Source organism: Apodemus sylvaticus, chromosome 10, assembly GCF_947179515.1.
Source record: "Apodemus sylvaticus chromosome 10, mApoSyl1.1, whole genome shotgun sequence".
Taxonomy (NCBI): domain Eukaryota; kingdom Metazoa; phylum Chordata; class Mammalia; order Rodentia; family Muridae; genus Apodemus; species Apodemus sylvaticus.
The window spans coordinates 97,324,860-97,350,758 of NC_067481.1; the positions used below are offsets into that span (position 1 = coordinate 97,324,860).

The window sequence follows — 25,899 nt, forward strand, 5'->3', positions numbered from 1 at the left end:
GCTCTGATAATGTTTGCTAATCATAAATTAATTTAAGCACAAAGCTATGGATATGATAGTATATGTTGCTAATCCCAGCATTCAGGAGGCTGAGGCCAAAGAACTGTTTTGTCTTCTAGGACTGCTAGACAACAGCAGCAGCAACAAAAATCAACTTGAGAGTAGTGTTGGAATAGGCTGTTTATAGGTTTAGGGCACTTACACATTTTTTTATGTACTTTGTGTAGGTGTGTGTGTATGTATGTGTGTGTTTGCATGTGTGTAAGTATATGTGCCAGTGTGCAACGGTTTGAATGTCTTCCAAAAGAGAGGAAGGTATTGAGACAGGGTCTCTTGCTTAATTCCAGCTACTCTAGCTAGGCAGCTTGCCCTGGATATTCCCTGTTTCTGCCTCCAGAGTGCTGAAATTACATGTTTTCTACTACCCTTGCTCAGCTTTTTATGTGGGGGCTGGGGATCCAAAAAGTGCTTTTTCTACTGAACCATCTCAATAAATGAAGAAAAATGGTATTTTTAGCCTTTTATCAAGTTTTACCTTTGAAAAGAGAAATGACTAGGTATTTGCATAACTGACAGAACATTTGGTTGTATTGAAATTTAAAAGTAATTTGATGGCAGGATGATGCCTTGTACTTTTCTTCACTGGGGGTTTAGTGTTTGGCTTCCTGATTGTGGGAGAGGTGCGGAGGTTGGTGCTACTGGGTCAGCTGCATCCAAGCAGACCTTTGACTGCAGTGATACTAGGGTGCATGCTCTTGTTGGACAGTGTTTGACCCTCCAACTTTCAGACTGAGGGCTATATTTTTTGCCTAAAACATCACTCCAAGCCAGGCATGGTGGCGCGTGCCTGTAATCCCAGCACTTGGGAGGCAGAGGCAGGCGGGTTTCTGAGTTTGAGGCCAGCCTGGTCTACAGAGTGAGTTCTAGGACAGCCAGGGCTATACAGAGAAACACTGTCTCGAAAACAAACAAACAAACAAACAAACAAACAAACGCAGGAAATGGGACAGTTGTGACGGTGCAAGTCTTTAATCCCAACACTCAGGAGGCAGAAGTAGGTAGAACTCTGTGAATTCAAAGTTAGTTCCAGGACAGCCAGGACCACACAGAGAAACCCTGTCTCGAAAAACCAAGAAAAAAAAAATCACTCCAAACTTTGTCCCCATACAGCTCGAATGATGGGCATGCTCACACCAGTCTCTTTTAGTTTCCCTTCTCAAATCAGGATTGACTTGGACCTGCAGAGCCATGCCCAAGAGAGCTAGATCTGGAAACTAAATTCTGAGCCACTAGATGACATAATAGTTTTAGTACCTCTTTGTCATCCTGCTTCCCCCACCCCCCAGACAGGGTTTCTCTGTGTAGCCCTGACTGTTCTGGAACTCACTCTGTAGACCAGGCTGGCCTCGAACTCAGAAATCCACCTTCTTCTGCCTCCCAAGTGCTGGGATTACAGGTGTATGCCACCATCACCACTACCACCACCACCACCACCACCACCACCACCACCACCACCACCACTGCCTGGCTCCCTCTTTGTCATCTTGATTGTTGTGGCTTGTTTGTTTGTTTTTGGCTTTGTTTTCCTTCATTCCCCAGGAACTACATAACCCTTGAAAAGTGCTATTTTAAAGTTATTGTTTACTTTGTACACTAAAGTCCTCCCTATGAAGTTCTGGCCATCAAATGTTAGATAAAAGGTTAGCTGAATTTAGCGCTGAGCACCAGTAGTATGAACTGAAGCTGCTGCCTTAGTAGTTGAGGTGTGGCTGGATCACTGTCCTCACACAACTGCATCCCCAGGTCCTGTAGAAGAGCCTCAGAGATGCTCTGTACTCCCATAGAAAGGCCACTTCCCTTAAGATCCTTAGGATTGGTTTACTGTGTCTCCCCTGAAGCTTAATAGTATACTACTTCCTTAGTATTAAAGGGCTTACTCTGGTCTCTGCTACTTTGGACAAGGTTCAAAAAAAATCTCTTCCCTGGGTTTGGCTTGGCTGTAATTTCCAGGATGAGTTCTGTGGTGGGAAGAGGAATAGTTTGCTCTATGGATTAGGGCAGTCACCTACAGAACCACAGTTACATTTCCAGTCCTTCTGTTGTGGTGGTGGTTGTGTTCCTAGCACTTATGCCAGAGCAGCCCACTTTAGTTGGTGCCTATGCTGTGTGCCCATGCATGATGTGTAGAGAGTTGATGTTGAGAGCCCCCATCATCCTAGGCAGAAGACAGGCAATGTCAGATGTCAGAGCTAGCATGTCAGCATTGGTTGTTATACAGTACCATCAAGTGGACTTTTCTTTTGGATACTGGATACTGATGGGAGTAGAACCACCTTGGGAAAATTGCCTGTTCAGCCTTTTCTAAGGGAGGCTTGCTTTGCAGAGTCACAACAGATTCTAGGGAAGTTGGATAGAAGCATGATACCTGGTCATACCTGACCTGACTGTTTTCTGACTTCCTCCATGGAGTGTGGGCACTTAGCCATTCTACATATCCTCCAAATGGACCGTGACTTACTCTGGACCCAGATAGAAAAAAATATTGCTGCTTCTGTGCACAGTTGCAGAAATTCACAGGGCTTACTGCATGTTTTTTTTCTATTATCAACTCATTTTTTTTTCTTGGTACAGCCTGACATTTTTTAATGGTTTTGTCATTGCTCTATATTATGGTCTTTACTTGTACATAGCTGATTATTATCAGATACACAATTTTTAAAATGTATATCTAATTATAGATTTTATTTATATGGATTCCTTTAATTTTTAGTTCAGAAAGAAAGCAAGCTAGCCTGCTTGCCTCATAGTCCAAGTGGTACTGTTTTTTATTTGAAGGCATAGCATATCTTGTGCAGAGGCTATTGGCACTGGGTACTGTGTCTGGATCAGAGAGCTAAGGGAGGTGCCTGGTGGATAGTTTTAAAGAAGTGGTCATAAACAAAATGGACTCCATGCTCCTGGCCTGAAAATACTCTTGGGTGAGAAACATTTCTGTTTAGGAGACAGCTTGCATGGTGTTTGTTTCCCGTGAGGCCAGCTAACCACTGACTGCCTCATGGCCTGAAGGAAAAGGTCAACAGTCTGGCATTTCAGGTGGTTTATGACTGGCAAGAATGGTGCCCTGTCAAAGGTTCAGCCTTCTTGGAGCTGCTCTAGAGGGTCTGTTGGAAGGACCCAGTCCTCAAGGTTGCTCCAGTGGGTAGACAGGAGCAGTTCAAGGAAGAGAGGGGAGGGCAATCTGGTTTGCATAAGCAGGGACATGACCAAGAATATAGAAGTTTCTAATTGTAAGGACTGTTATATACAGGCTAGGAAGGCCAGGAAGGCCAGGTGGTCCTTACTTGGTACTTAGCTTGTTTGCATAGAGACTTGGTTTATTTGCAGATTCAAGCCCAAAAAGTTGGTAATGTTAAGAAATTCATGTCAAGCATGGTGGTGCACGCACACCTTTAGTCCCAGAGCTCAGGAGGCAGTCTGGTATATCTACAAAGTGAGTTCCAGGACAGGAACTGTTACACAGAGAAACCCTGTCTCAAAAAACAAAACAAAACAAAGCAAAACAAACAAACAAAAAACAAAATAAAAAACCAAACAACAACAAAACACCAAAGAAAAAAAAGAAATTGATACTGGAGCAGGAGAGATGGTTTAGCAGTTTAGTACTTTTCTGAAGGACCCAGGTTCAGTTTTTGGCATAGGCATACATGCAGACCAAATACCCATATACATAACATAAAAAATAAAGTGAGAAAAAATTTCATACCAAGCCTGGTATGGTGGTACATGCCTTTAATACCACTACTCTGGAGGTAGGAGGATCATGAGTTTGGAGTCTAGCCTGGGTTACATAGATTGCCTACCCTCTGAACTCAAAAAACAAAAAACCCAAAAAAACAAACTAAATATACTAAACCCTTTCTTCTATTTCAGATTATTTTCTTTCAGTAGTCCTATATTCAAATTATTTATTGAATATTGACCCAAAGTGTTTACAAGTTCTATAAGTTTATGCAAAGCTAGCATGATAGTTACTACACTTAAATCATTAGTATTATTTTAATTTTAAATTACATTTATTTTTTTTGTGTGTTTGATTCCTCAAACTTGTTAATGTGGAAAGAGAGGACAGATTCCACCAAGTTGACCTTTGATCCTACATAAATAAAAATTATATGTAGGGCTGAGCATCGAGGTTCATGTCTTTAATCCCAGCAAGAAGACAGAGGTAGATAGATTTCTGTAGGTTCAAGAACAACTGGTCAATACATACCTATTTCCAGGACATTCGGGGTTACAGAGAGACCCTGTCTCAAAAACTAAATGAATAAACTTTATTTTGAAATACTTAAGAACCTAGTGTGGATACTTTTCTTTTTTTTTTCTCTATTTAATTCTTTCTTTCTTTCTTTTTTTTTTTTTTTTAAAGATTTATTTATTATGTGTGAGTACACTGTAGCTGTCTTCAGAGGCCCCAGAAGAGGGCAGCAGATCTCATTATGGATGGATGTGAGCCACCATGTGGTTGCTGGGATTTGAACTCAGGACCTTCGGAAGAGCAGTCAGTGCTCTTAACCTCTGAGCAATCTCTCCAGCCCCGCGGCGCGCCCCTCCCCCCCATACTTTTCAAAACCAGGATGTTAGCATAGGACCGCACTACTGGAGGAACTTAAGACATATTTGGGATTTCTGTACTTTTCCCTAGAATGCTGTTTTTTGTAGCAGATTGATTACCATGTTGCATTTAGCTGTCAATGCCTCTTGCATCCCACTGATCCTGTGACTTTTCTTATTTTTTTGTGGGGGAGAATACTGCTTAAATATTTTGTAGACTGTCTCATAATTTAGATTTGTTTGATGTTCTTTTTTTTTTTTTTTTTTTAAGGTTTGTTTGTTTATATGAGTACTTTGTCTACATACATCTGTCTGACATACATCTTCCGGCATTGATGCCAGAAGAGGGCATCAGATCCACAGTAGCTGTTCATAAGTCACCATGTGTTTGCTTGGAACTAAACTCAGGACTTGAGAGGAGCAGAACAACAATGTTCTGTTTAACACTGAGCCAGCTCTCTAGCCCCATCTGATGTTTTCATGCGGTGATCATAAGAACCCTATGGAATCAAGATGCCTCCTGCATCCTGCTGTAGTTCATGATGTGTGCATGACTCATCAGTCATGGTGTTAGTTAGATGAAGTTCGTTGTACTTTACTAAAAGTAAGCTCTGGTCCATGATGCTTTCAATGTGTGTCATTCAATGTAGATTTTTTTTTTTTTTTTGGAAGGGACTTTCCTGCTTATCCAGTCAAATCCTTCTAGATGAAAGACACTGGGGATGTGTACAGTTCCTTCCTAACTGGTGGAGGTTGGAGCTGGCCTGTAATACAGACTCTTCAGACTGTCACTATCTGCAGGCTTACACCTCTAGAATCCATCCAAATAGTCGAGTCCTGGACAAGACTAGTTTCTTTAAAAAAAAAAAAAAATTAAAGTTGGGCATGGTGGCATACACTTTTAAGTCCCCAGCACTCTGGGGGCAGAGGCAGACCTTGAGTTTGAGGTCAGCTTGGTCAACATAGTGAGTTCCAGGGCAGCCAGGGCTATGAGAGAGGCCTTGTTCCAAAACAACAATAACAACAAATTAAGGTTTAAGTGACTTTTATTTATTTTACTTTCTGTGGGTGTAGGCATGTGAAGAGTACATGTGAAGGTCAGAGGACAACTTCTGAGAGTCATTTCTTTCCTTCTACCAGATGTGTCCCAGGAATTGAAGTCAGTTGAAAGAAAAAGTTAAAGTGCCTTTACCTGCTGACCCACCTCTCTAGTCTGAGATTTTTTTTTTTTTTTTAAAATCAGGGCTAGAGCCTTGTCTTCTGCTGCATTTGGAGATGGTACTTTGTATCAACTTCTGTACACTTCAGCACTTGCTGCTTTCTCAACAGGGAATCTCTATCTTGGCTTTTGTGATCTTTGTGGTTGGCTTTGAAACCTTAAATTTGTTTTCAGGTAAAACTACAGTACCATTTATTTTATGACCTTTGCCTTGAGTCATATACAAATATGAGGGCTGTTTGAGACTTTTAATTAATATATATATATATATATATATATATATATATATATATATATTTCCCCCCCCCCCCCAAGACAGGGTTTCTTTGTGTAGCTCTGGCTGTCCTGGCTGTCCTGGAATTCACTCTGTAGATCAGGCTGGCCTCAAACTCAGAAATTCGCCTGCCTCCCCCTCCCAAGTGCTGGGACTAAAGGCGTGCGCCACCACTGCCCAGCCGAGATGCACATTTCTTAGGGTCAGCTTATAAAGGCCAAAACCACAAAACCCACAATGAGCCACAATGAGCTCATACATAGGTGCTAGAAGTGCTGCTGTGTGGTAAGGCGTGACTCAGACCATTGTAGAAATAATAGTTGGGGCTGGAGAGATGGCTCAGCCATTAAGAGCACTGACTGCTCTGACCGAGGTCCTGAGTTCAATTCCTGGCAACCACATGGTGGCTCACAGCCATCTGTAATGGGATTTGATACCCTCTTCTAGTGTGTATCTGAAGACAGCTGCAGTGTACTAATATACATAAAATAAATAAATGTTTAAAAAGGAAAAGAAATAACAGTTCATATTGGCCTTTAATATGATGGGCCCTAAGTGAAGCCTACAGTTGTGAGATTTCTTTTTCTTTTTCTTTTTCTTTTTTTGTTATTTTTCGAGACAGGGTTTCTCTGTATAGCCCTGGCTGACCTGGAACTCACTATGTAGACCAGGCTGGCCTTGAACTCAGAAATCCGCCTGCCTCTGCCTCCCAAGTGCTGGGATTAAAGGCATGCGCCAGCACAGCCTGGCAGTTGTGAGATTTCTTAAGATTAACAAACCTCAGAACAGGGTATGTGGTCAGCCTGACCCTGTTCTGAGTCAGTGACTGGCAACCATATTACCTCAACAATATGAAATAGCTGACAGGCATGGAACAAAATAGCTATAGCTGTGCTAGGGGAATAGTCCTCAATAAGATTAAAGGTTGGGCTGTCATGGCTGACCTGATGGTTTTTTTGCTTTGTTTTTTTTTTTTTGTTGTTGATTTGTTTTGTTTTTGTTTTTGTTTTTGTTTTTTTTTTGAGACAGGGTTTCTCTGTGTAGCCCTAGCTGTCCTGGAAATCACTCTGAAGACCAGGCCTCGAACTCGGAAATCCACCTGCCTCCCAAATGCTGGGATTATAGGCATGCACCTGGTGGTCCATGGACCTTGGAGAGCAGACCCTAAAAATGAAGTGGACTAAAGTCTCATACAAGAGCCAACTTTATTCAGAGTTAAAAAAGAGTCACCTGAGCAAAGTGTACAATCACAAGTACAAAAGCCACACATGGCAAAAACATGTTTTTCCATGTGGACATATGAATAACAACAGCTGGAGTCAACTTACTTCTATCCAGAGGACACAAACATATTCCAACAATAATTCCAAGCTATTGAAGAAACTGTAGTCAGAAGACTCTTGCCTTGTTTTCTTGAGTTTTGTCACAAGCACTCAGAATTCTTGGATTGGGTTCTGACAATGGTGAAACTCAGAGGACAGCTTGTAGGAGTCAATTCTCTCTTTACTATGTGGGTTCTGTGAATATCAAATTAAGGTCATCAGGTTTGATACAGCAAGCACCTTTACCCACTGCACTGTCTTACTGGCTCAGACTTTCTACCTTTTTTTTTTTTTTTTTTGGATTTGTTTTTTTTTCTAAGACAGGGTTTTTTTGTGTAGCCCTGGCTGTTCTGGAACTCACTCTGTAGACCAGGCTGGCCTGTAACTCAGAAGTCTGCCTGCCTCTGTCTCCCAGAGTGCTGGGATTATAGGCGTGGACCACCACCACCCTGAAAAGTTTCTACTTCTTAAGAGTGAGACTATTGAACTCAGTACTTGGGGCAGGAATGTTTGACAAGTTGGAAGTCCTCAAAGAACATCAAGTGTATTTTACCAGTTCAATTAGAACCAGAATACCAAGGTATAGTAGGTAGGAGACTCCAGGTGTGGAAGTGCCACAGTGACTTGTCCATATCTGGTATGAAATTGCCAATGAGGCAGGCTGAACCTCCTCCTCCTCCTGCTGCTGCTGCTGCTGCTGCTCCTCCTCCTCCTCCTTTTCCTCCTCCTCCTTGGTGGGAGTGGTGGTTGTGGCAGGGTTTATCTCTGTAGCCCTGGCTATCTTGGAACTCATTCTGAGAGACCAGACTGGCCTAGACTTCAGAAATCCATCCTGTTTCTGTTTCCCAAGTGGTGGGATTAAAGGCATGTGCTAACATGCCTAGCTGAAGCTTCCATTATTAATTGCAAAAGTGACTAGGAATTAGAGTATAGATATATGTTGGAAAGGCTAGTGATTAGTCTGACTGGGGGAGAAAATGTGGTTGGTTTTGTTTCTTTTGTTTTTCTTTTTCTATTTTTAAAAATATTCATTTATTTATTTTATACACGAATATACCATCATTACTCTTTTCAGAAACACCAGAAGAGGGCACCAGACCCCATTACAGATGGTTGTGAGCCACCATGTGGTTGCTGGGAATTGAACTCAGGACCTCGGGAAGAACAGTCAGTGCTCTTAACCGCCCAGCCATCTCTCCAGCCTTAAGGCAGAGGTGCTTTTTGTTTGTTTGCTTGTTTGTGTTGTTTGCTTTTGATGAGATCTTGCCATATAGCCTTGGCTGTCCTGGAACTTTCTATGTAGACTAGGCTGGTGCTGTTCCATCTGCCTCTGCCTCTGGAATGCTGAAATTAGAGGTTTTTTATTGTTGTTTTTGAAATGCAGTTTTATCCAGGCTGATTTGCTCAAACTGCTGGTGATACTGTTAAGTGCTAGGGTCATATGTGTGTGTCAGTACACACAGCTTTGGTGAATGAGGTACTCTGACTTCCAGAGAGAAGAGGGATAGTAAACTGGCTTTTTGTCGCTTTAAATTTTAGAATTTGTTGAGTAACCAGAAACATTAGCTTACCATAATTTTGGGTTATCATAAGGCAGCAAAGTTGATGGGGCTATACCTCAAAGGGGGTGACTCACCTCCAGACCCAAATCAGCTAGGTTTTCTGGCTGTGGGGTCTCTTCAAGGAAACGGGTTAGAAGAAACAGCAGGGCCCCCTTGGCCATGTGGCCCTCTGGGTAGTGTTTATAGAATGGACAGTCTGAGAGAGCTATGTATAATCACCCACCTAAAAATGATACAAGATATGCTTTTCCTAATAACAGCTGTAGTAGTACAATAAGCATGTAGACTTTACACTTGAGGGCTTTTGCCCTCAGGCATTCCCCCCCCCCTTTTTTTTTTGGATTAAGTTTTTTTGAGACAGGGTTTCTCTGTATAGCCCTGGCTGTCCTGGAACTCACTCTGTAGACCAGGCTGGCCTCGAACTCAGAAATCCACCTGCCTCTGCCTCCCAGAGTGCTGGGATTACAGGCCTGCGCCACCACCGCCCGGCAGGCATTCCATTTCTTAGCCTGATGCCTTAAAATGTGATATTGCAACTATCATTACCATTTACTACAGAAGTAAATTGAGTCATTAAACCATAGTGATGGTTGCATGTTAGGACAGCATTGAGGGCGGTGCAACCATATTGGACTTATAAACATCACCTAGACAAGGAGAAGTAGTGAGAGGAATTTGACTGGTGCACTATAGCCAAGGCAGGAAGAAATAGCAGAATTCTAGGAAAGCATTAGGTTGCCAGTAGATGGCCTCATGCTCATGAGTGGCACTTCTGGTGATCAATGTCACTAGCCCAAGGTTGATGCATGACCATGTGGGCCTAGCTAGTAGTTAGACTGGTATCAGGAAGTGCTTGGGTTCTTGTGGTGGTAAGTCTCATGCTTGCCTCTTTAGGATTCTAGAAGATGCCTGAAGTTACTCCAGAAGGGATCCTAGGGTGTTGAGGTCCCTCTCCGGTACCTAGAGACTCTGTTTGGAGAGCCTATGTAGTAACCATGCCTAGACAGCTGAGCTGAGAGCTGCCTTCCAAGCCTTTACACTGGTAGGTCCTCTGTGAGAAGACAAGGTATATTTTGAGCCTTTACATTCCTTATGTAAAGCCTAGATGTCACCATCCTAGTAAGAGCGTCTGCTGTTTAAAAGAAAATGTGTGTGTGTGTGTATAGAATATTCAAGTGTTTTTCCTGCATATATGTATGCATACTACATGCATATCTGGTACAAATAGATGTCAGAAGAAGGCATCAGATTGCCTAGCACTGGGGTTACAGATAGCTATGAACCAAATCCCAGGTCCACTACAAGAGCAATAAGCACGCTTTTTTTTTTTTAAGATTTATTTATTTTATATATATGAGTATACTGTAACTGCCTTCAGACACACCAGAAGAGGGCATCAGATTTCATTACAGATGGATGTGAGCCACCTTGTGGTTGCTGGGAATTGAACTCAGGACCTCTGGAAGAGCAGTCAGTGCTCTTTAACCGCTGAGCCATCTCTCCAGCCCCAATAAGTACTCTTAACTGCTATCTTGACTGAAAGTGTACTGTTCCCATCCAGATAGTACTGTCATTCTGTGTAGTTTTTTTTTGTTGTTGTTGTTGTTGTTGTTTTGTCTTGTCTTTTGTTGTTATATCAAAGTGCTGCAGCAATGCAGAACAGATACCAGGCACTTAGCAGATGGAGTTGTCTTAAAGGGTTTGGAACTTTGGTGATTGAAATTAGTGTAGAGTATTAGACTAGACTCTGCAGTCTTACACAGTGTTTGTGCTAGGAAGTGGGATGTGAGACTGTTACCTATTGTTATTACTTCAGAAATCTTGTGTCCATTATCACTATAACTTTGGTGTTGTTTTCAAAATGAAGGTTTTCTTTCTGGTATGTGGAGACTGCTTGCTTGTTATATTTAGATTTCAAACCTTAGAGGAAAGTAAAACTTTAAAAAAGTAGCTTCACTCGTCTTGGGTCCCTTTTACTTTGTCCAAACACCTGCCCAAACATGGTCTAGCCTCATAGTAGCCATGTCTACCCTGGCTCTTTCTGAATTGTCCATATCTTGTGTGGCCACCCCACTACTATAACTGGGTTATAACTTGATTCTAGACCAAGAGGACATGCCTGTCTGGCCCCAGGAACCTTAATTTACATTCTTAGAGAAACTAATGAGCAAAATAAATGGAAATGTGTTTGTGACATCATAAAAGAGCCTGGGGGAATGTGGCATACTTGGAGAAGTCACTCCTTGCTCTGTGCTGTTTGTAGCAGGGTAAGCTAAAGATCCTGGCTCTTAAGTTTTCTGGGGCTGTGGAGTTGATGACACAGCTAGGAGCTGTGTCAATGTAATGCCTGCTAAGAGAGATGTGCCCAAGGGTGAAGGGCGGAAAATCCTGGGGCTCTTAGGTCGGAAGTAGATGGTGGTATTTACTAAAAGTGCTGCTCTGTGGTGTGCTTCCAAGCAGAGTATCATTCCCCTGTTCTTCTAGGGCCACCCATTATAATTCTGCATTTCATTAATATGTACCTTGCTTCTGACTTTGCCTGAGTCTCCTATTTCTTGCCTATAAAACTGGTGCTAATCCGGGCGTGGTGGCACACGCCTGTAATCCCAGCACTTGGGAGGCAGAGGCAGGTGGGATTTCTGAGTTCGAGGCCATTCTACAGAGTGAGTTCCAGGACAGCCAGGGCTATACAGAGAAACCCTGTCTCGAAAAAAGCAAATCCAAAAAATCAATCAATCAAACAAACAAACAAAAAACTGATGCCAGTTTGGCTTAGCGCAGGCTTCAGAGCATTTTGTACTTGCCCACAGCATGCTAATGACTTCAGACATGAGTCAGCAGCAGAGACATCTAGTTTTGTGTTGATTTATACTGAAGTTTATTTATTTTTGAGACATTGTTTTATGTTTTATGTATCCCTGACTGGCTTAGAAATTGCTGTGTAGACCAGGCTGGTCTTGAACTCACACAGAAATAAGTCTTGCCTGACTGTTTTCTCCCTTGTACCTTTAAACTTAAAATAAATATATAAATAAGTAAAATAAAAATTTTTAAAAATCTGCAGCTGGAGAGATAGCTCAGTGGTTAAGAGGCCTGTTGGCTGATCATCCAGAGGTGCTGGGTTTGGTTCCTAGAGCCACATCTTTGCTAATAGCAGTTGGTAACTCCAGTACAGGGGATCTGACACCATCTTCTGATCTCCACAAGCATGCAGTGGTACACAGGCATACATATAAGCAACCCATCCACATAAAAACAGTTTTTTAAATTAAACATTTACCGTGTTATGTATATGGGTGCTGTTCCTGTATATGTTTGTATACTATGTGGAATGCCAGAAGAGGGTGTCAAATCCCTGGGAACTGAAGGTATAAACTGTTGTAAACTATCATGCGGGTACTGCAAATTGAACTGAGGTCCTCTGGATAAACAGCCCATTGTAAGGGCTGTCAAGTGCACGGCTACGTCTAAAGGCCAATCCTTCAAGAGGAACCCGTGTTATCTGAGAGGAACACAAGTTCTATCTGAGAAATTCTGGTAAATATTCTTTCCCAGTGGCTCTCAACTAGGGTCAAACCTGGTATGGACTAGATTTGGTATTCTCACTCGTGGGAAAAAATGTTAACGGCAGTCAGTGGACAGAGGCAGTGACCCCATTAAACCTCCTAGAAAGAAGAGGATACCCTTACAATAAAGATAGACCAGGCCCCAAAGTGAACAGATCCTATTAAGAACCTACTCTGGTCTCAGAGGCAATGATACTCACATCTCCAGGGGCTTGTGGCTCCATGGGAGCTTAGCACTGAATAGCCACCCCACAGAGCAGAAAAAGTACAAGCCTCAGTGTTAGGGGTGCCAGATGCAGAGAGGAAAAGCCTGGGTACACTAACTCAGGCTGAGATAGTACCAGAGAGGGTGAAGCACACTTGGCAAAGATGTCAGAAGCCCAAATGTCTGCACAGGAACTATCCTCTTGCCAAGCAGCTGGCTTGCCATCTCCTCCTTACCTGTTACTCTCCATAATGAATTCAGCAAGGCCTGTGCTGAGCCAGTGCTACCTCGGGTACCATTCCTCACTTTCTGGTCCATCTTCTCTTGGATTCTTGCACAAATTTGGCTGGAACTCTGCTTGATAATGCAGTTTCCAAATGCCAGCCTTTGGCATTTTAAGTTCTGTGAGATTATTCCTAGTGTTTCTTCTCACAGTTTTGTGCTAACAGTTCACTTCATCAGTAATAAATATAATCTTAAATCAGATCCAGAAATGAACCCACACACCTATGGCCACTTGATCCTCGACAAAGAGGCTGAAAACATCCAATGGAAAAAAGATAGCCTTTTCAACAAATGGTGCTGGTTCAACTGGAGGTCAGCATGCAGAAGAATGCGAATTGATCCATCCTTGTCTCCTTGTACTAAGCTCAAATCCAAATGGATCAAGGACCTCCACATAAAGCCAGACACTCTGAAGCTAATAGAAAAGAAACTGGGGAAGACCCTTGAGGACATCGGTACAGGGAGAAAGTTTCTGAACAGAACACCAATAGCGTATGCTCTAAGAGCAAGAATTGACAAATGGGACCTCATAAAATTACAAAGTTTCTGTAAGGCAAAGGACACCATCAAGAGGACAAATTGGCAACCAACAAATTGGGAAAAGATCTTCACCAATCCTACATCAGATAGAGGGCTAATATCCAATATATATAAAGAACTCAAGAAGTTAGACTCCAGAAAACCGAACAACCCTATTAAAAAATGGGGTACAGAGTTAAACAAAGAATCCTCACCTGAAGAACTTCAGATGGCAGAGAAGCATCTTAAAAAATGCTCAACTTCATTAGTCATTAGGGAAATGCAAATCAAAACAACCCTGAGATTTCATCTTACACCAGTCAGAATGGCTAAGATTAAAAATTCAGGAGACAGCAGGTGTTGGAGAGGGTGTGGGGAAAGAGGAACACTCCTCCACTGCTGGTGGGGTTGCAAATTGGTACAACCACTCTGGAAATCAGTCTGGCGGTTCCTCCGAAAACTGGGCACCTCACTTCCAGAAGATCCTGCTATACCACTCCTGGGCATATACCCAGAGGATTCCCCACCATGTAATAAGGATACATGCTCTACTATGTTCATAGCAGCCCTATTTATAATTGCCAGATGCTGGAAAGAACCCAGGTATCCCTCAGCAGAAGAGTGGATGCAAAAAATGTGGTATATCTACACAATGGAGTAGAGTACTATTCAGCCATTAGAAACAATGAATTCATGAAATTCTTAGGCAAATGGATGGAGCTAGAGAACATCATACTAAGTGAGGTAACCCAGACTCAAAAGGTGAATCATGGTATGCACTCACTAATAAGTGGATATTAACCTAGAAAACTGGAATACCCAAAACATAATCCACACATCAAATTAGGTACAAGAAGAAAGGAGGAGTGGCCCCTGGTTCTGGAAAGACTCAGTGAAGCAGTATTCGGCAAAACCAGAACGGGGAAGTGGGAAGGGGTGGGTGGGAGGACAGGGGAAGAGAAGGGGGCTTCCGGGACTTTTGGGGAGTGGGGGGCTAGAAAAGGGAAAATCATTTGAAATGTAAATAAATTATATTGAATAAAAAAATATGGAAACCAGGGATGAAAATGGGTTGGAGAATAAATACATTAAAAAAATGAAAAAAAAAAAAAGATGACTGACAGTATCACTCAAGCCTAAAATAAAATTCCATTGAGAAGTTCAAAGCGGGGCTGGAGTGATATAATATGGCTTAGCAATTAAGAACAGTCATTTTTCACTGCAGAATACAGAATCTGGCCAGCCAATTGTTTGTGGACTAGATATGGGCACTTTTCTTGGGAAAGTAGCTTTGGTGACACATCTGAACTGACCATGTGTTTTGGGGGTGAGGCTTGATGTCTTTTGCATTGGTCCAAATCAAGGATACATCAAATGCTATATTCTACAGTGAAAAATGCCTGCTTTGAGAAATGTCCTCTATCTGTGGCTTTTGCAATTGTTTTAAGTTTTATTCTTGGCACTCCCCCTAATAAACACTACCAGTAGTAACAAATACAAATTTCCTGTTCTCCAGATCTCAACTCTTATGCACCTCCTAACTTCTCATATACTTGCTTAGGTAAACTGGATATTTTCTGTGGCACTTGCTGTCTCATGTGTGGATGGGTGTTATAAAGGAATTTGGCAGGGTTTGTGCCCAGTAATGCTCTGCCTTTTTCTGAGTCCACTCTGCCTGGTGTTTTTGGAGTCTGCTGGGGTAGGTTGTACTCTGTAAAGGGAGCCCTGTGTTTTCTAGTGAGCCTCAGTCTGGCCAGCAGCTGCCATAGGAATTAAGAGCCATTGGTCACACTGCTCTAGGTAGGTGCTTGGACAACAGGTCAGTAGAACTCAGTTCAGGTACAGACTTGTCTTGGGCCATATTGCTCTTCTCTGAGTTTCTGTTCTGGAGGCTTTTATTATAACCATGGAAACCACCTAGATGGTAAAGAAACATGGTTCTTGAGGCCCATGCTTAAAAACCACAAGCCCATACATCAGCTTCTAGTGGTTTGCCTTATAGTGGATTCTCCAAGGGCCAGAACTGTAAAATTAGCAGTCAGGAAGCATGAACTGAAGATAACTTTTCTTAGTAAATGTTCCTGAAGGCAGTATAAAGTATTTGTTTGTATCCCTCAAAGGGTGTTTGATATCAAGGTCTTCTGTCCCAAAACAGCCAGTTTGATGGGGGACTGTTAGGCCCATTTCTTCTGTAACTTCTTGCCCTCTTGCCAGAAGAATGCCTGCAGCCTGTGGTACTGTCTGTGCAGCCATTGTGGCAGGCTTTTTGAAACTCTTTGTTGTTCTTCAGTGTCACCCAGCATCTTGTAGAGAATGGGTCCTGACTACTGTGAAGGAGCAGTGTTGTCCCCTATTGGGGCTTCCATGTGGAGTGGGGTGTAACTCAGTGGTAAAGTACATGCCTAGCATGTGTGAGGCCCTGGGTTTGGTCTCAAGAAGCTCAGTTGGTTGGGCAGTGTTGGCACACACCTGTAATCCTAGCACTCTGGGAGGCAGAGGCAGGCGGATTTATGAGTTCGAGGTCTAAGTGAGTTCCAGGACAGCCAGGGCTATACAGAGAAACCCTGTCTCAACAAAACCAAATCCAAAAAAAAAAAAAAAAACAAAAAAACAAAAAAACAAAAACAAACAAAAAAACCCCAAAAACCTCAGTTGGCTCCTTTCCTGGATTCATTGGTTCAAGAAGTATGTTGGTATGTAGTTAGGTCTTCCAAATCCCGAGTCAGATTGTCACAATCTATTAAGATTTTATATTTTTGAGTTAGGTGTGATGGTGCACAGCTTTAATCTCAACATTTAGGAAGCAGAGGCAGGTGTATTTCTGAGTTTGAGGCCAGCTTAGTATATATATAGAGATTTCTAGGGCAGCTAGGGCTACATACACACATTTTATCTCCCCAAGAGGGAGGGAGGGGGAAATAGAAGGAAGAGGGGAAGGGAGGAGGGAAGAAAGAAAAGAGAGAATTATGTCTTGTGGTATTTCATATCTATAATCTACAGTGGGATCAGGAGTTCAAGGCCATCCTGACCCACATAAGATTCTATCTCAAAACAACACCAAAAGTTTATATCTGAATATTTCCATAGCATACTGACTTTGCTTTTGGCTGTTTGGCTACAGAGAGTTTCTCTGTGTAGCCCTGGCTGTCCTGGAACTTACTCAGTAGACAAGGCTGGTCTTACAGAGATCAGCTTGCCTCTGCCTCCCAAGTGCTGGGATTAAAGGCATTGCTGCAGCCACCGCTCCCACCCCCCACCCCAGCTTTTTTTTCTTTTCTTTTCTTTTTTTTGCACACTGACCTTTTTGAGACAGACTCTCATTATGTGGCCTGACTGGGCTGGAATTTGCTCTGCAGACCAAGCTGATCTCAGACTCACAGAAGTCTGTCTCAGTTTCTCTGGGTGCTGGGATTAAAAGTGTGCATCACCATACCTGGCTCAGTCTAACTTCTTGAGCATGTAAGATTTCATCATAGAAAACCACTTGCCTCCTTTTTCATCAGCATAAAGCTTGAAACCATTAGGCTCAAGTTAAATTTATTTAATTTGGTTTTTGTTGTTCTGTTAAAATGGAATGTTAGCAATACCTGTAGTTCTAATGCTCAGTTCTGTCACCCTCACCCTTATCACTTTCTTCTATAGAGTCTACTAGTTTTATTCAGCCAGTTCTGCCTTATACATATATTTCACGGCACACACACACACAAACACACACTCCAATGTTGGGGACTTATGTACAAGACAAACATTCTACCATTGAACTACTCTCTTGGCCTTTATTTCATTTAATTAGAAGTTATTTCATATTTGCTTTTTAAAGAGGTGGTTCTAATATAACCTTTACCAGCTCCTCCATTGAATAACCACGTGTTTACACCTTTATATCTAAGGGCTGCATCATGTTTCCTAAGTATGCATACCCTGGCTTACCTAGCACTTTTCTCTAGAGCATCTGAGCAGTTCTCAGATTTTGCTGTAATATCTAAGGCAACAATAGACTTTTAAGTTGTCTTCCTTAGTGGTGCTGAGCATGGAACCAGGGCCTTGTACATTCTAGGAGAGTGCTTTACCATAGAGCCATACCTGTGGCCCCTATAGTTTTCTTTTTAAGTTTATTTTTGTTTATTGTGTGTCTGCACTGTATGTGTGAGTGTTCATGTGTGACAGTGTGTTTGTGCTATCTGTGGGTATACATGAGGTGGTGAGAGTGTCAATAGTCATTTCCCTCCTTGTAAGAGGCGGAGTTTGTTTGTTACTGTGCTACATACTTAAGACTAGCTGGTCTAAGTGTTTCTGGAGAATTCTGTCTCTGCTTCCCATCTTTCCATAGACATGCCAAGATTACAGACACATTGGTATGCATCTGGATTTTTACCTGGATTCCAAGAATCTAAACTCAGATCATCAGGCTTGAACAGCACAAGCTTTTACCCATTATGCTATGTCCCTTGTCTAACAGGTTTTATGTGTGTGGAAAATACTTGGCTAATATTGTTGTATTCCTTTTTTATTCAACTTACTAAATTCTACATCTGCTGAACATTTCACTGAGACTTTGAACACTGTTCAGTACACAAGAAAGTGAAAACTTTTCTGCTGAGATTCTTAGATCCTTGTTATAGTCAGGTGGTCATATTTCATTAGTAATGTGTTTGGTTAGCCCCTTCATGTTTTTACACTTTGCCTGGCATTATGAGGAATTCAACAAACACACCTGAAAGAAAAAGCCCTTTCTTTCTGTCTGCCACAGAGCAGGCACGTGGTTACCGATGGTGGCTGCTTAGCTAGGAATATGCTGCTGCTACTCTGGCCTTCCAGAGAGTCTGCTCTCAGGAGCTCAGGGTCACATACTGCACTGTGGGGTAAGCAAGACACCCTCAGTGTTACCATCTGCTCTCCCTTCTTCACCTCCTCCTACTCATTATGTTTAGGTCACAAGATGTTCTGTCTAGATTAGTTAAGCATTTTGCAATCTCAAGATGAGCGTCTCCTCTAACTCTTCTAGCTGGCTAAGCTTTCCTTTGCTCACTCCTGGCTATTGTGTGCACACCTGTACTACTGTGTTTCCAGAGTCCTGGCTTCTTTATGGTTCTGTGTTTCTGTCTCTGTTAATGTAGAAAGCAATCATCCTTGTCTGTCCTAATTAAATCGCTCACAAACATACTACCATGTTTACATAAATTAACTAGTCTACTTAGCCCATAGAGTTATATTGTTAGGCTAAATAAATGAATGAATAAATGAATGATTAACTAGTCTACTTAGCCCATAGAGTTATATTGTTAGGCTAAATAAATAAATGAATGAATGAAGGAAGGAAGGAAGGAAGGAAGGAGGAGGAAGAGGAGGAAAGAAAGGAAGAAAAGAAACAACCCACCTAATTTTGTAACATGTGGACTCATGGCCTTTTCTTAGGTTTAGCTTTTTTATTTTTCTTTTTTTTTTTTTTGAGCAGTCTGCTTTTTTGAATGGGTCACCTTTTGGTCAGTGGCAACCTTGATGTACTGTTTTACAGAACAGGTGGGCGGTTTAAGAGATAGTGTGATTTCAGGACCTAACTCCATCAAGTTGTGTACTTTTAAATTTTTTTTTTATGTTGGCAATTGAACTAGATTCTCATGTATTCTAGGCAAGCATTCTAGAACTGAGCTATAAAGTTTTCTGGAGTTCCTTTTTCTGGTTTTTCTGAGACAGGGTTTCTCTGTGTAGCCCTGGCTGTCCTGGAACTCACTTTGTAGACCAGGCTGGCCTTGAACTCAGAAATCCGCCTGCCTCTGCCTCCCAAGTGCTGGGATTACAGGCACGCGCCACCACCTCCCAAAAAAGAAGGCGGGAGTCACTGAGAAAGAAAATTAAACTCCGTTTTCTGGAGTTCTTGAGTGAGGAGGACTGTTACAGACTAGTACCTAAGTAACTTGGGTATGCTGAGTTCACTTGATTTTTAGTTTGCTTGCTTGCTTATTTGTTTATTTATTTGTTTGTTTATTGAGATAGGGTTTCTCTGTATAGCCCTGGCTATTCTGGAATTTGCTCTGTAGACTAGGTTGGCCTCAAACTCAGACATTTGCCTGCCTCTGCTCCCCAGTGCTGGGATTAAAGGTCTGTGCCACTACTGCCTAGCCTGAGTTAATTTTATGCTAGTATGTGTGTGGATGTGTGGTACATGTGTTTGGACAATGCAATCTACCCTTTTCTTACAGCTTAATAGGCTGGCCAGTTAGCACCCCAGGAATTGCTTATACTTTCCCAGTGCTGGGACTACCAGGCTTGGATTTTTCTTATTGTTTTTGTTGATTTTGGGGGGAGAGCTGGGTACTAGTTATTGAACCCAGGACCTTATGCATGCTAGGCACCTGCTCTACGACTGAGCTATAACCCTAGCCCACATTTTTTTGTTTTAATTCTGCAGATTGAATTTAGGTTCCCTGCTTACAAATCAAGTAGCTTACTGACTGAGCTTTATCTCCTCAGTCTTATAGTTAAGATAGTGTTACCACTATGAGGACATGCCAAAGGCAGAACTGAAGAGAAGGCATTTATAGATGTGGATACAATGTTTACGTGCTGCCAGTTTAGTTCCAAACACTTATTTTATTTCTCAGTGACTCCCCCCACCCCTCCCCCACCCCCGCCTTCTTTTTTGGTGCAGGATCATGCTCTGTAGCCCGGGGTGGCTCAGAAGTTTTGATTTTCTGCATGCTAGGGTTTCAGGTGTGCACTCCCACACCTGGCTTATGCTTCCAACTTCAACTATGTGCTTCCTCTCATCTTTCATATTTCTCTCATTGACAGTTCTATAATCACTTTGTTGACAGTTGGGCAAATTGCTTTCCAAAATATTTTAATAGTAACACCCATTTTTGGGTGCCAGCCATAATTGTACGAGTATTCTTGCTTGAGCATAAGTCTTGCCAGCATTGGGTGTTTCTGTATAAAGTAAACATACTCCAGAATTACAAATGTACAATGTTATGTTTGCTTTCCTTAGCTTGGCCTTGAGGAGTGGTTGGAGTTAAGAGAAATGTGAGAATATGCCTGAGTATGAGCAAGGGAGTCATAAAGTGCTTACACTTGGTTCATCTGCTTGGGACAACAGCACCATTTGACTCTTACCTCTTTCCTCTGTACCTGCAGTATGACGCTGTGCCCATTCAGTCCAGTGTGGTGCTGTGCTCCTGCCCATCCCCATCAATGGTGAGGTCCCAGACTGAGCCCAGCTCGTCCCCTGGCATTCCTAGTGGTGTTAGCAGGCAGGGATCCACCATGGACAGCACCACAGCTGAAGCCCGACCAAGTACCAACCCTTTGCAGCAGCACCCTGCCCAGCTGCCACCACAGCCTCGCAAGAAACGCCCTGAAGACTTCAAGTTTGGGAAAATTCTTGGCGAGGGCTCTTTTTCAACAGTGAGTATGTGCCTCTGCTGCTGTTGCTTGTTCAGTGCAGGGTTCTCTTGGAATCACTGACTGCTGAGAACACCTGACTAGGCATTCTTCTCCCTTTACTCCTGTGGGTTGTCTCCTGCTGTGCATGCTACTAGAGTCTTGGAGGGAGTGTACCTTTCCTAGCCAACCACCTGAAGAAAGCATGGTTAAACTGGATTTTGTCTGTTTTTGGCCTATACCTAGGAAGCTGAGGCAGAGGAATTTGAACCTGGAAATTTCAAGGCCTACTTGGCAACATATTAAATGCCTGTCTCAAAAACAAATAAATAAACAAAACCATTTGTTGATTTATGCTGGAAGATTATGTGTCTTCCTGTCTTAATGGACAGGCCATAGGAAGCTAAAGTTCCTTAGATTGAAAGCTAGTATCAGAGTTAATATCTCTTTGGAGACTTTTGGTAACATTCAGTGACACCCTTCTCTCCTCTTTGGCCTGTTTTTGTTTGTTTGCTTGCTTTAGCACCTAAAACTGTTGTTGTATTTGTTGGACAGTTGGCCTTCAGATTTTTGTTTTAATTCCCAGGCGAAGTGGATATTGCTGCAGAGTGGTCCAGGCCCTTGTCACTCACAATTCAAAACATTCTCCAATGAAACAGATTTCTGTGTTCCAACTCCAGTCTGACATGGGCACTCCAGGGCAGTTCCAGACGCTCATAACCTTTGAGAGTTCCTAAACAACCAGTCTTCCTTATACCTGACTCGTTGAAGATTCCATATGAGAAATTGTGTTCTCTTGTTGTCTTTATTTATTTTAAGATTTATTTATTTTATGTATGAGTACACTGTTGCTGTCTTCAGACACACCACGAGAAGGAATCAGATCGCATTATAGATGGTTGTGAGTCACCATGTGGTTCCTGGGATTTGAACTCAGGACTTCTGGAAGAGCAGTCAGTGCTCTTAATCCCCGAGCCATCTCTCCAGCCCTTTAGATTTTTTTTTTTTTTAAGATTTATTTAGTTTTTTTTTATTTTTTAATTTTTATTTATTTATTTTTTAAACAAGATCTCACTACCTAGCCTAACTAGCCCAAAGCTTTTATGTAGCTTAAGCTGGCCTTGAATTCACAGAGATCTACCTGCCTGTGCCTTCTCAGTACACCCATTAAAGAAGAGCACCACTATGACTGGCTGAAAATTTTTTCTTACTTTTTTATATTCATGAAAGATTCTAAAAAAACAAAACATAAATTAGGCTTACTTACATTCCTAACATCTCATCTTAAATTGACTTTGTTGGCTCTGTAAGGTTTAGGTATTAATTAGCTACTCTGGAGAAGTAACATAGAAGGCTTGTGGCCTTATGAAAAAAATCTTCCAATCATGAAGATCACTCCCTGTGCCTTTGGTACTCACCAGATCTTGCAGAATGAGAGCTGCTTGAACTCTGTGGGTGGTGCATTCAACTAGAGTTGGTGTTCTAATGAACTTCTTTTTCTCAGTTTACTCCTTTGTATTTATCTTCACAGGGTTGTAAATTAGGCACCATTCTTCCTGGTGACACAATCACCCTTATTCAGTGCCATTTTGAACTAACTCCATGAGGCACCTGGGAAAGAAAACACAGCCAGGCTGGAGGCTCCTTCCTGGCTCTTTGCAATCTGTAGCTCTGGAGCTCAAATTAGGTGTTAACACTGATTCATCTCTCTATTCTTGAAATAGTGAACACTTAAATTGGATTTCCAGGGGAGGAGTAAAGGACATACAGTTACCAGATTGAGCAGGATATTCACTTGGCAGAGCCTGAAACTAGTGCTAGAGAGCAGACAGGCTCCCAAGTACTCTGTCACATCCAAGATAGTGATGACATCACCCCTGGTGACATGGGGCAACATATCCCATGCACTTCTTTAGAAGCTCCTGTTCTGTAGGAAACCTGCTTATGAAATGCTAAGTTTAGAAATCTGATCACAAGCTGGGCATGATGGCACATCCTTTAATCCTAGGATATAGGAGGCTAAAACAGGTGGATCTCTTTGAGGTCAAGGCCAGCCTGGTCTACATAGGGAGCTCCAGCCTAGGCCAGCCAAGGTTACATAGTGAGACTTTATCTCAAAAAGCAACCCTCCCCAACCCCCCAGTAACCATGGTGCTTTCCGACTTTCCTTTTCATACATAGGAAAACCTCCATACATGTTCATGAAGGAATGTGACTATATATACTCTCCAGCCCAGGGGGAGTACACTACTCTAGCCTGCTCCTTTCGCCCTCAAGGCTGGGGAGTCAGTATATGCAATGCGTTCCTTTAGTAAGTTTTTTTAGTTCTTTCTACTTAAATACATTCAGTCCTTCCTTGTTCCTGGTGGCATGGGCATCTCAGAGTGCTTTTCCAGGATTGTTTCTAGGAGCCCTGTCACAGGATGTGACTTAACAACCAGAAGCCAGGTGACCCTGGCCTGTGGCCTTCTAAAGTTTTTCCCTAGGCCCAGTGATTTCTTTTCTTTGCACTTTGGTTATCAGTCCATTATTTCAACAACACATCCATTTATATTTATTGACCATGTAGGGGAAAAGCTTTTTTTTTTTTTTTTGAAAAAGCTGCTCCTTGAGGCTCTGGTTAAACCTTGGGCCTATCAGCTCTTTTCAGCCTGGTACCTCAGGTGTGCCCAGGGTTTGCTAGTGCTCTGTCCCTAAGTGGGTGGAGTCTAAGCACAGGCAGAGATGTGCTCTGTATGGAGAACATTATGTAAAGATGGTTTGCTCTGTGCTGTTTTACCTCTTGGTTCATAGTAGAGTCATAACTATGTTCCTGCTATCAAATGAAATATATGACAGCAAATGAGAAGCCTAAGTCAGTCACCTTTTTATTAGGATCTACATTAAAAAGACATATTCTTTTTCTTTTTCTTTGTTTTGTTTTATTTCGTTTTGTTTTGTTTTGAGAAAGGGTTTTTCTGTGTAGCCCTGGCTAGTCTGGAACTTGATCTGTAGACCAGACTGTCCTCACACTCAGAGATCCTTCTGTCTCTGTCTCTTGAGTGCTGAGAGTAAAGGCGTGCACTGTCACTGCCCAGCTAAAAAGACATATTCTTGAAGTTTTTCTAAAGAAATTTCTAGTAGCTACTTGTGGTACTTTTTTTGTTTGGCATAGAGGGTGTTGAAAAAGGGTCTCACTGTATAACCCAGAGTTGCTCAAAGCTTGGACTCCTCTTGCCTCTAACTCCCAAGTATTGAAGATCATAGATGTGTACTGCCATGCCTATTGGTTCTTAATTTATACTTTGACTATACTATGAGAACTTTTGGTAGCTGGCCGACTATGAACTTTTGAAAACAATGACACAATCACTGTTTACCATTATTGTGCTGCTGTTAACTGTTAGAACACACGAACACAAGCAGCGGCTTTCTGGTGCTTGTTAGTACAGAATCCATTGTAACTGTAAATGTAATTTCAAATTGTGTGTATAGTCTGGGAGACAGTGACTTATCAGACTGATCTCATTATTACATTTTTTTTTCCTCCCCAAACTAGGTTGTTCTGGCCCGGGAACTGGCCACTTCCAGAGAATATGCTAGTAAGTACTAAGTCCAGTGACTGTGTCTGGGATTCAGGGCGTGCCGCTTTTATGCATATGGCAGCCTGGGTAGTCGCAGGGCCTGTGCTGATTTTAGAATCTGACAAGGTTAGTCTTCAACCCTTTAAACCTTGGGTGGGTGGTTTGGGGACAACCTTTGTTTATGCCAGTTACCTTTAAAAAATTAATGGGTTTTGTTGTTGTTTGTCTGTTTACATTTTCTAATATTAGTAAACTTACTTCTCTTTTACCTTAAGTTAAAATTCTGGAGAAACGTCATATTATAAAAGAAAACAAAGTCCCGTACGTAACTAGAGAGAGAGATGTGATGTCACGCCTGGATCACCCCTTCTTTGTGAAACTTTACTTTACATTTCAGGACGACGAAAAGCTGTGTATCCTTTGCATGGTCAGTGCAAACCATGGTCTGAAAACCACCTTGTGTTTTAGATTAGTGCCTGCATTGTTTGTTCCTTGAAAGGAAAGGGCACAGCACAGATCCCTGTGGGTACTGATACCCTTGGAGGTAGTAGACAGTACCAGCACATGGTTGAGGCTCACCATTGTGCCCACAGTGTTAAGGAGTTTATTGATAAATGTTGTACTTATTGGACTGTTGTTGTTTTAGCTGTGGTTACTGGATATTGATGTAGAAATGTTTCTTCATTCCTCAAGCAAATGTTCTGTCTGGAGTGTCTGTTAGGTATTATTGACTCCTGCTTTTAAAAAGTTGAGGGCCTGAGGGGAAAAATGATTGTGGGCCTCTCTAGGCTTTTGGAGTTGGCATTAACTTCTCAATACCCTTTTCTATTCCAAGTTACTAAGTTTTGTTGGAAGGACAACTTGACTGGGTGTTGAAGAAGTTCAGGAGTGACTTACAGGAGCCCAGAGTGCTATCCTGAAGCTTTTTGTCTGCTGGGCTTGCTCAGCTGCTCCAGCTCCTTGGAGCTGTTGAACCTGCCACTCCAGCAGATTCGCCTTGCATGGATGTTCACTGCTGTTTGTCCACATTCCTCTTCCTTTTTACCTAGGTATTGTTTCCCACCCCACCCCACCCCACCCCACCCCTACCCCCAAGGTTTTAATACATAGCCCTGGCTGTTCTGGAACTCTCAGTCTAGACCAGATTGGCCTCACTCCCAAGTGCTGAGATTGCAGGCATGCACCAACACTCCCACCATCGCTTTCACTTTTAATGACAACTCTGGCTTCTGCTAGATGTATCTGCTTGTGAATGGAGAATCTCTCCATTCTTCCTTTTCGAAGTGCTTATTTATAGGGAGATAAACAAAATGCTGATAAGGGAAGGCTCTTCCTTCTTAGTGGGATTGATTATACTTTGGGAGAGCTTGTGCGTAGACTATTAAAAATTATG

General features: G+C 42.2%; 1 protein-coding gene across 2 annotated transcripts in view; it reads left to right on the top strand.

The window, feature by feature from the left end:
* Positions 1-25,899, top strand: part of Pdpk1 (3-phosphoinositide dependent protein kinase 1) — a 65,970-nt gene that overhangs the window by 9,308 nt on the left and 30,763 nt on the right. The window contains exons 1-4 of one of the 2 annotated variants that reach the window (XM_052196958.1): positions 9,948-10,030; positions 20,698-20,967; positions 24,482-24,524; positions 24,782-24,919. In XM_052196958.1, coding sequence (XP_052052918.1) covers positions 20,755-20,967; positions 24,482-24,524; positions 24,782-24,919 — 394 coding nt within the window. In that variant the 5' untranslated portion in view covers positions 9,948-10,030; positions 20,698-20,754. Of the gene's footprint in view, positions 1-9,947; positions 10,031-20,697; positions 20,968-24,481; positions 24,525-24,781; positions 24,920-25,899 lie in introns of those variants that run through there. The other variant, XM_052196957.1, reaches the window with a different exon arrangement.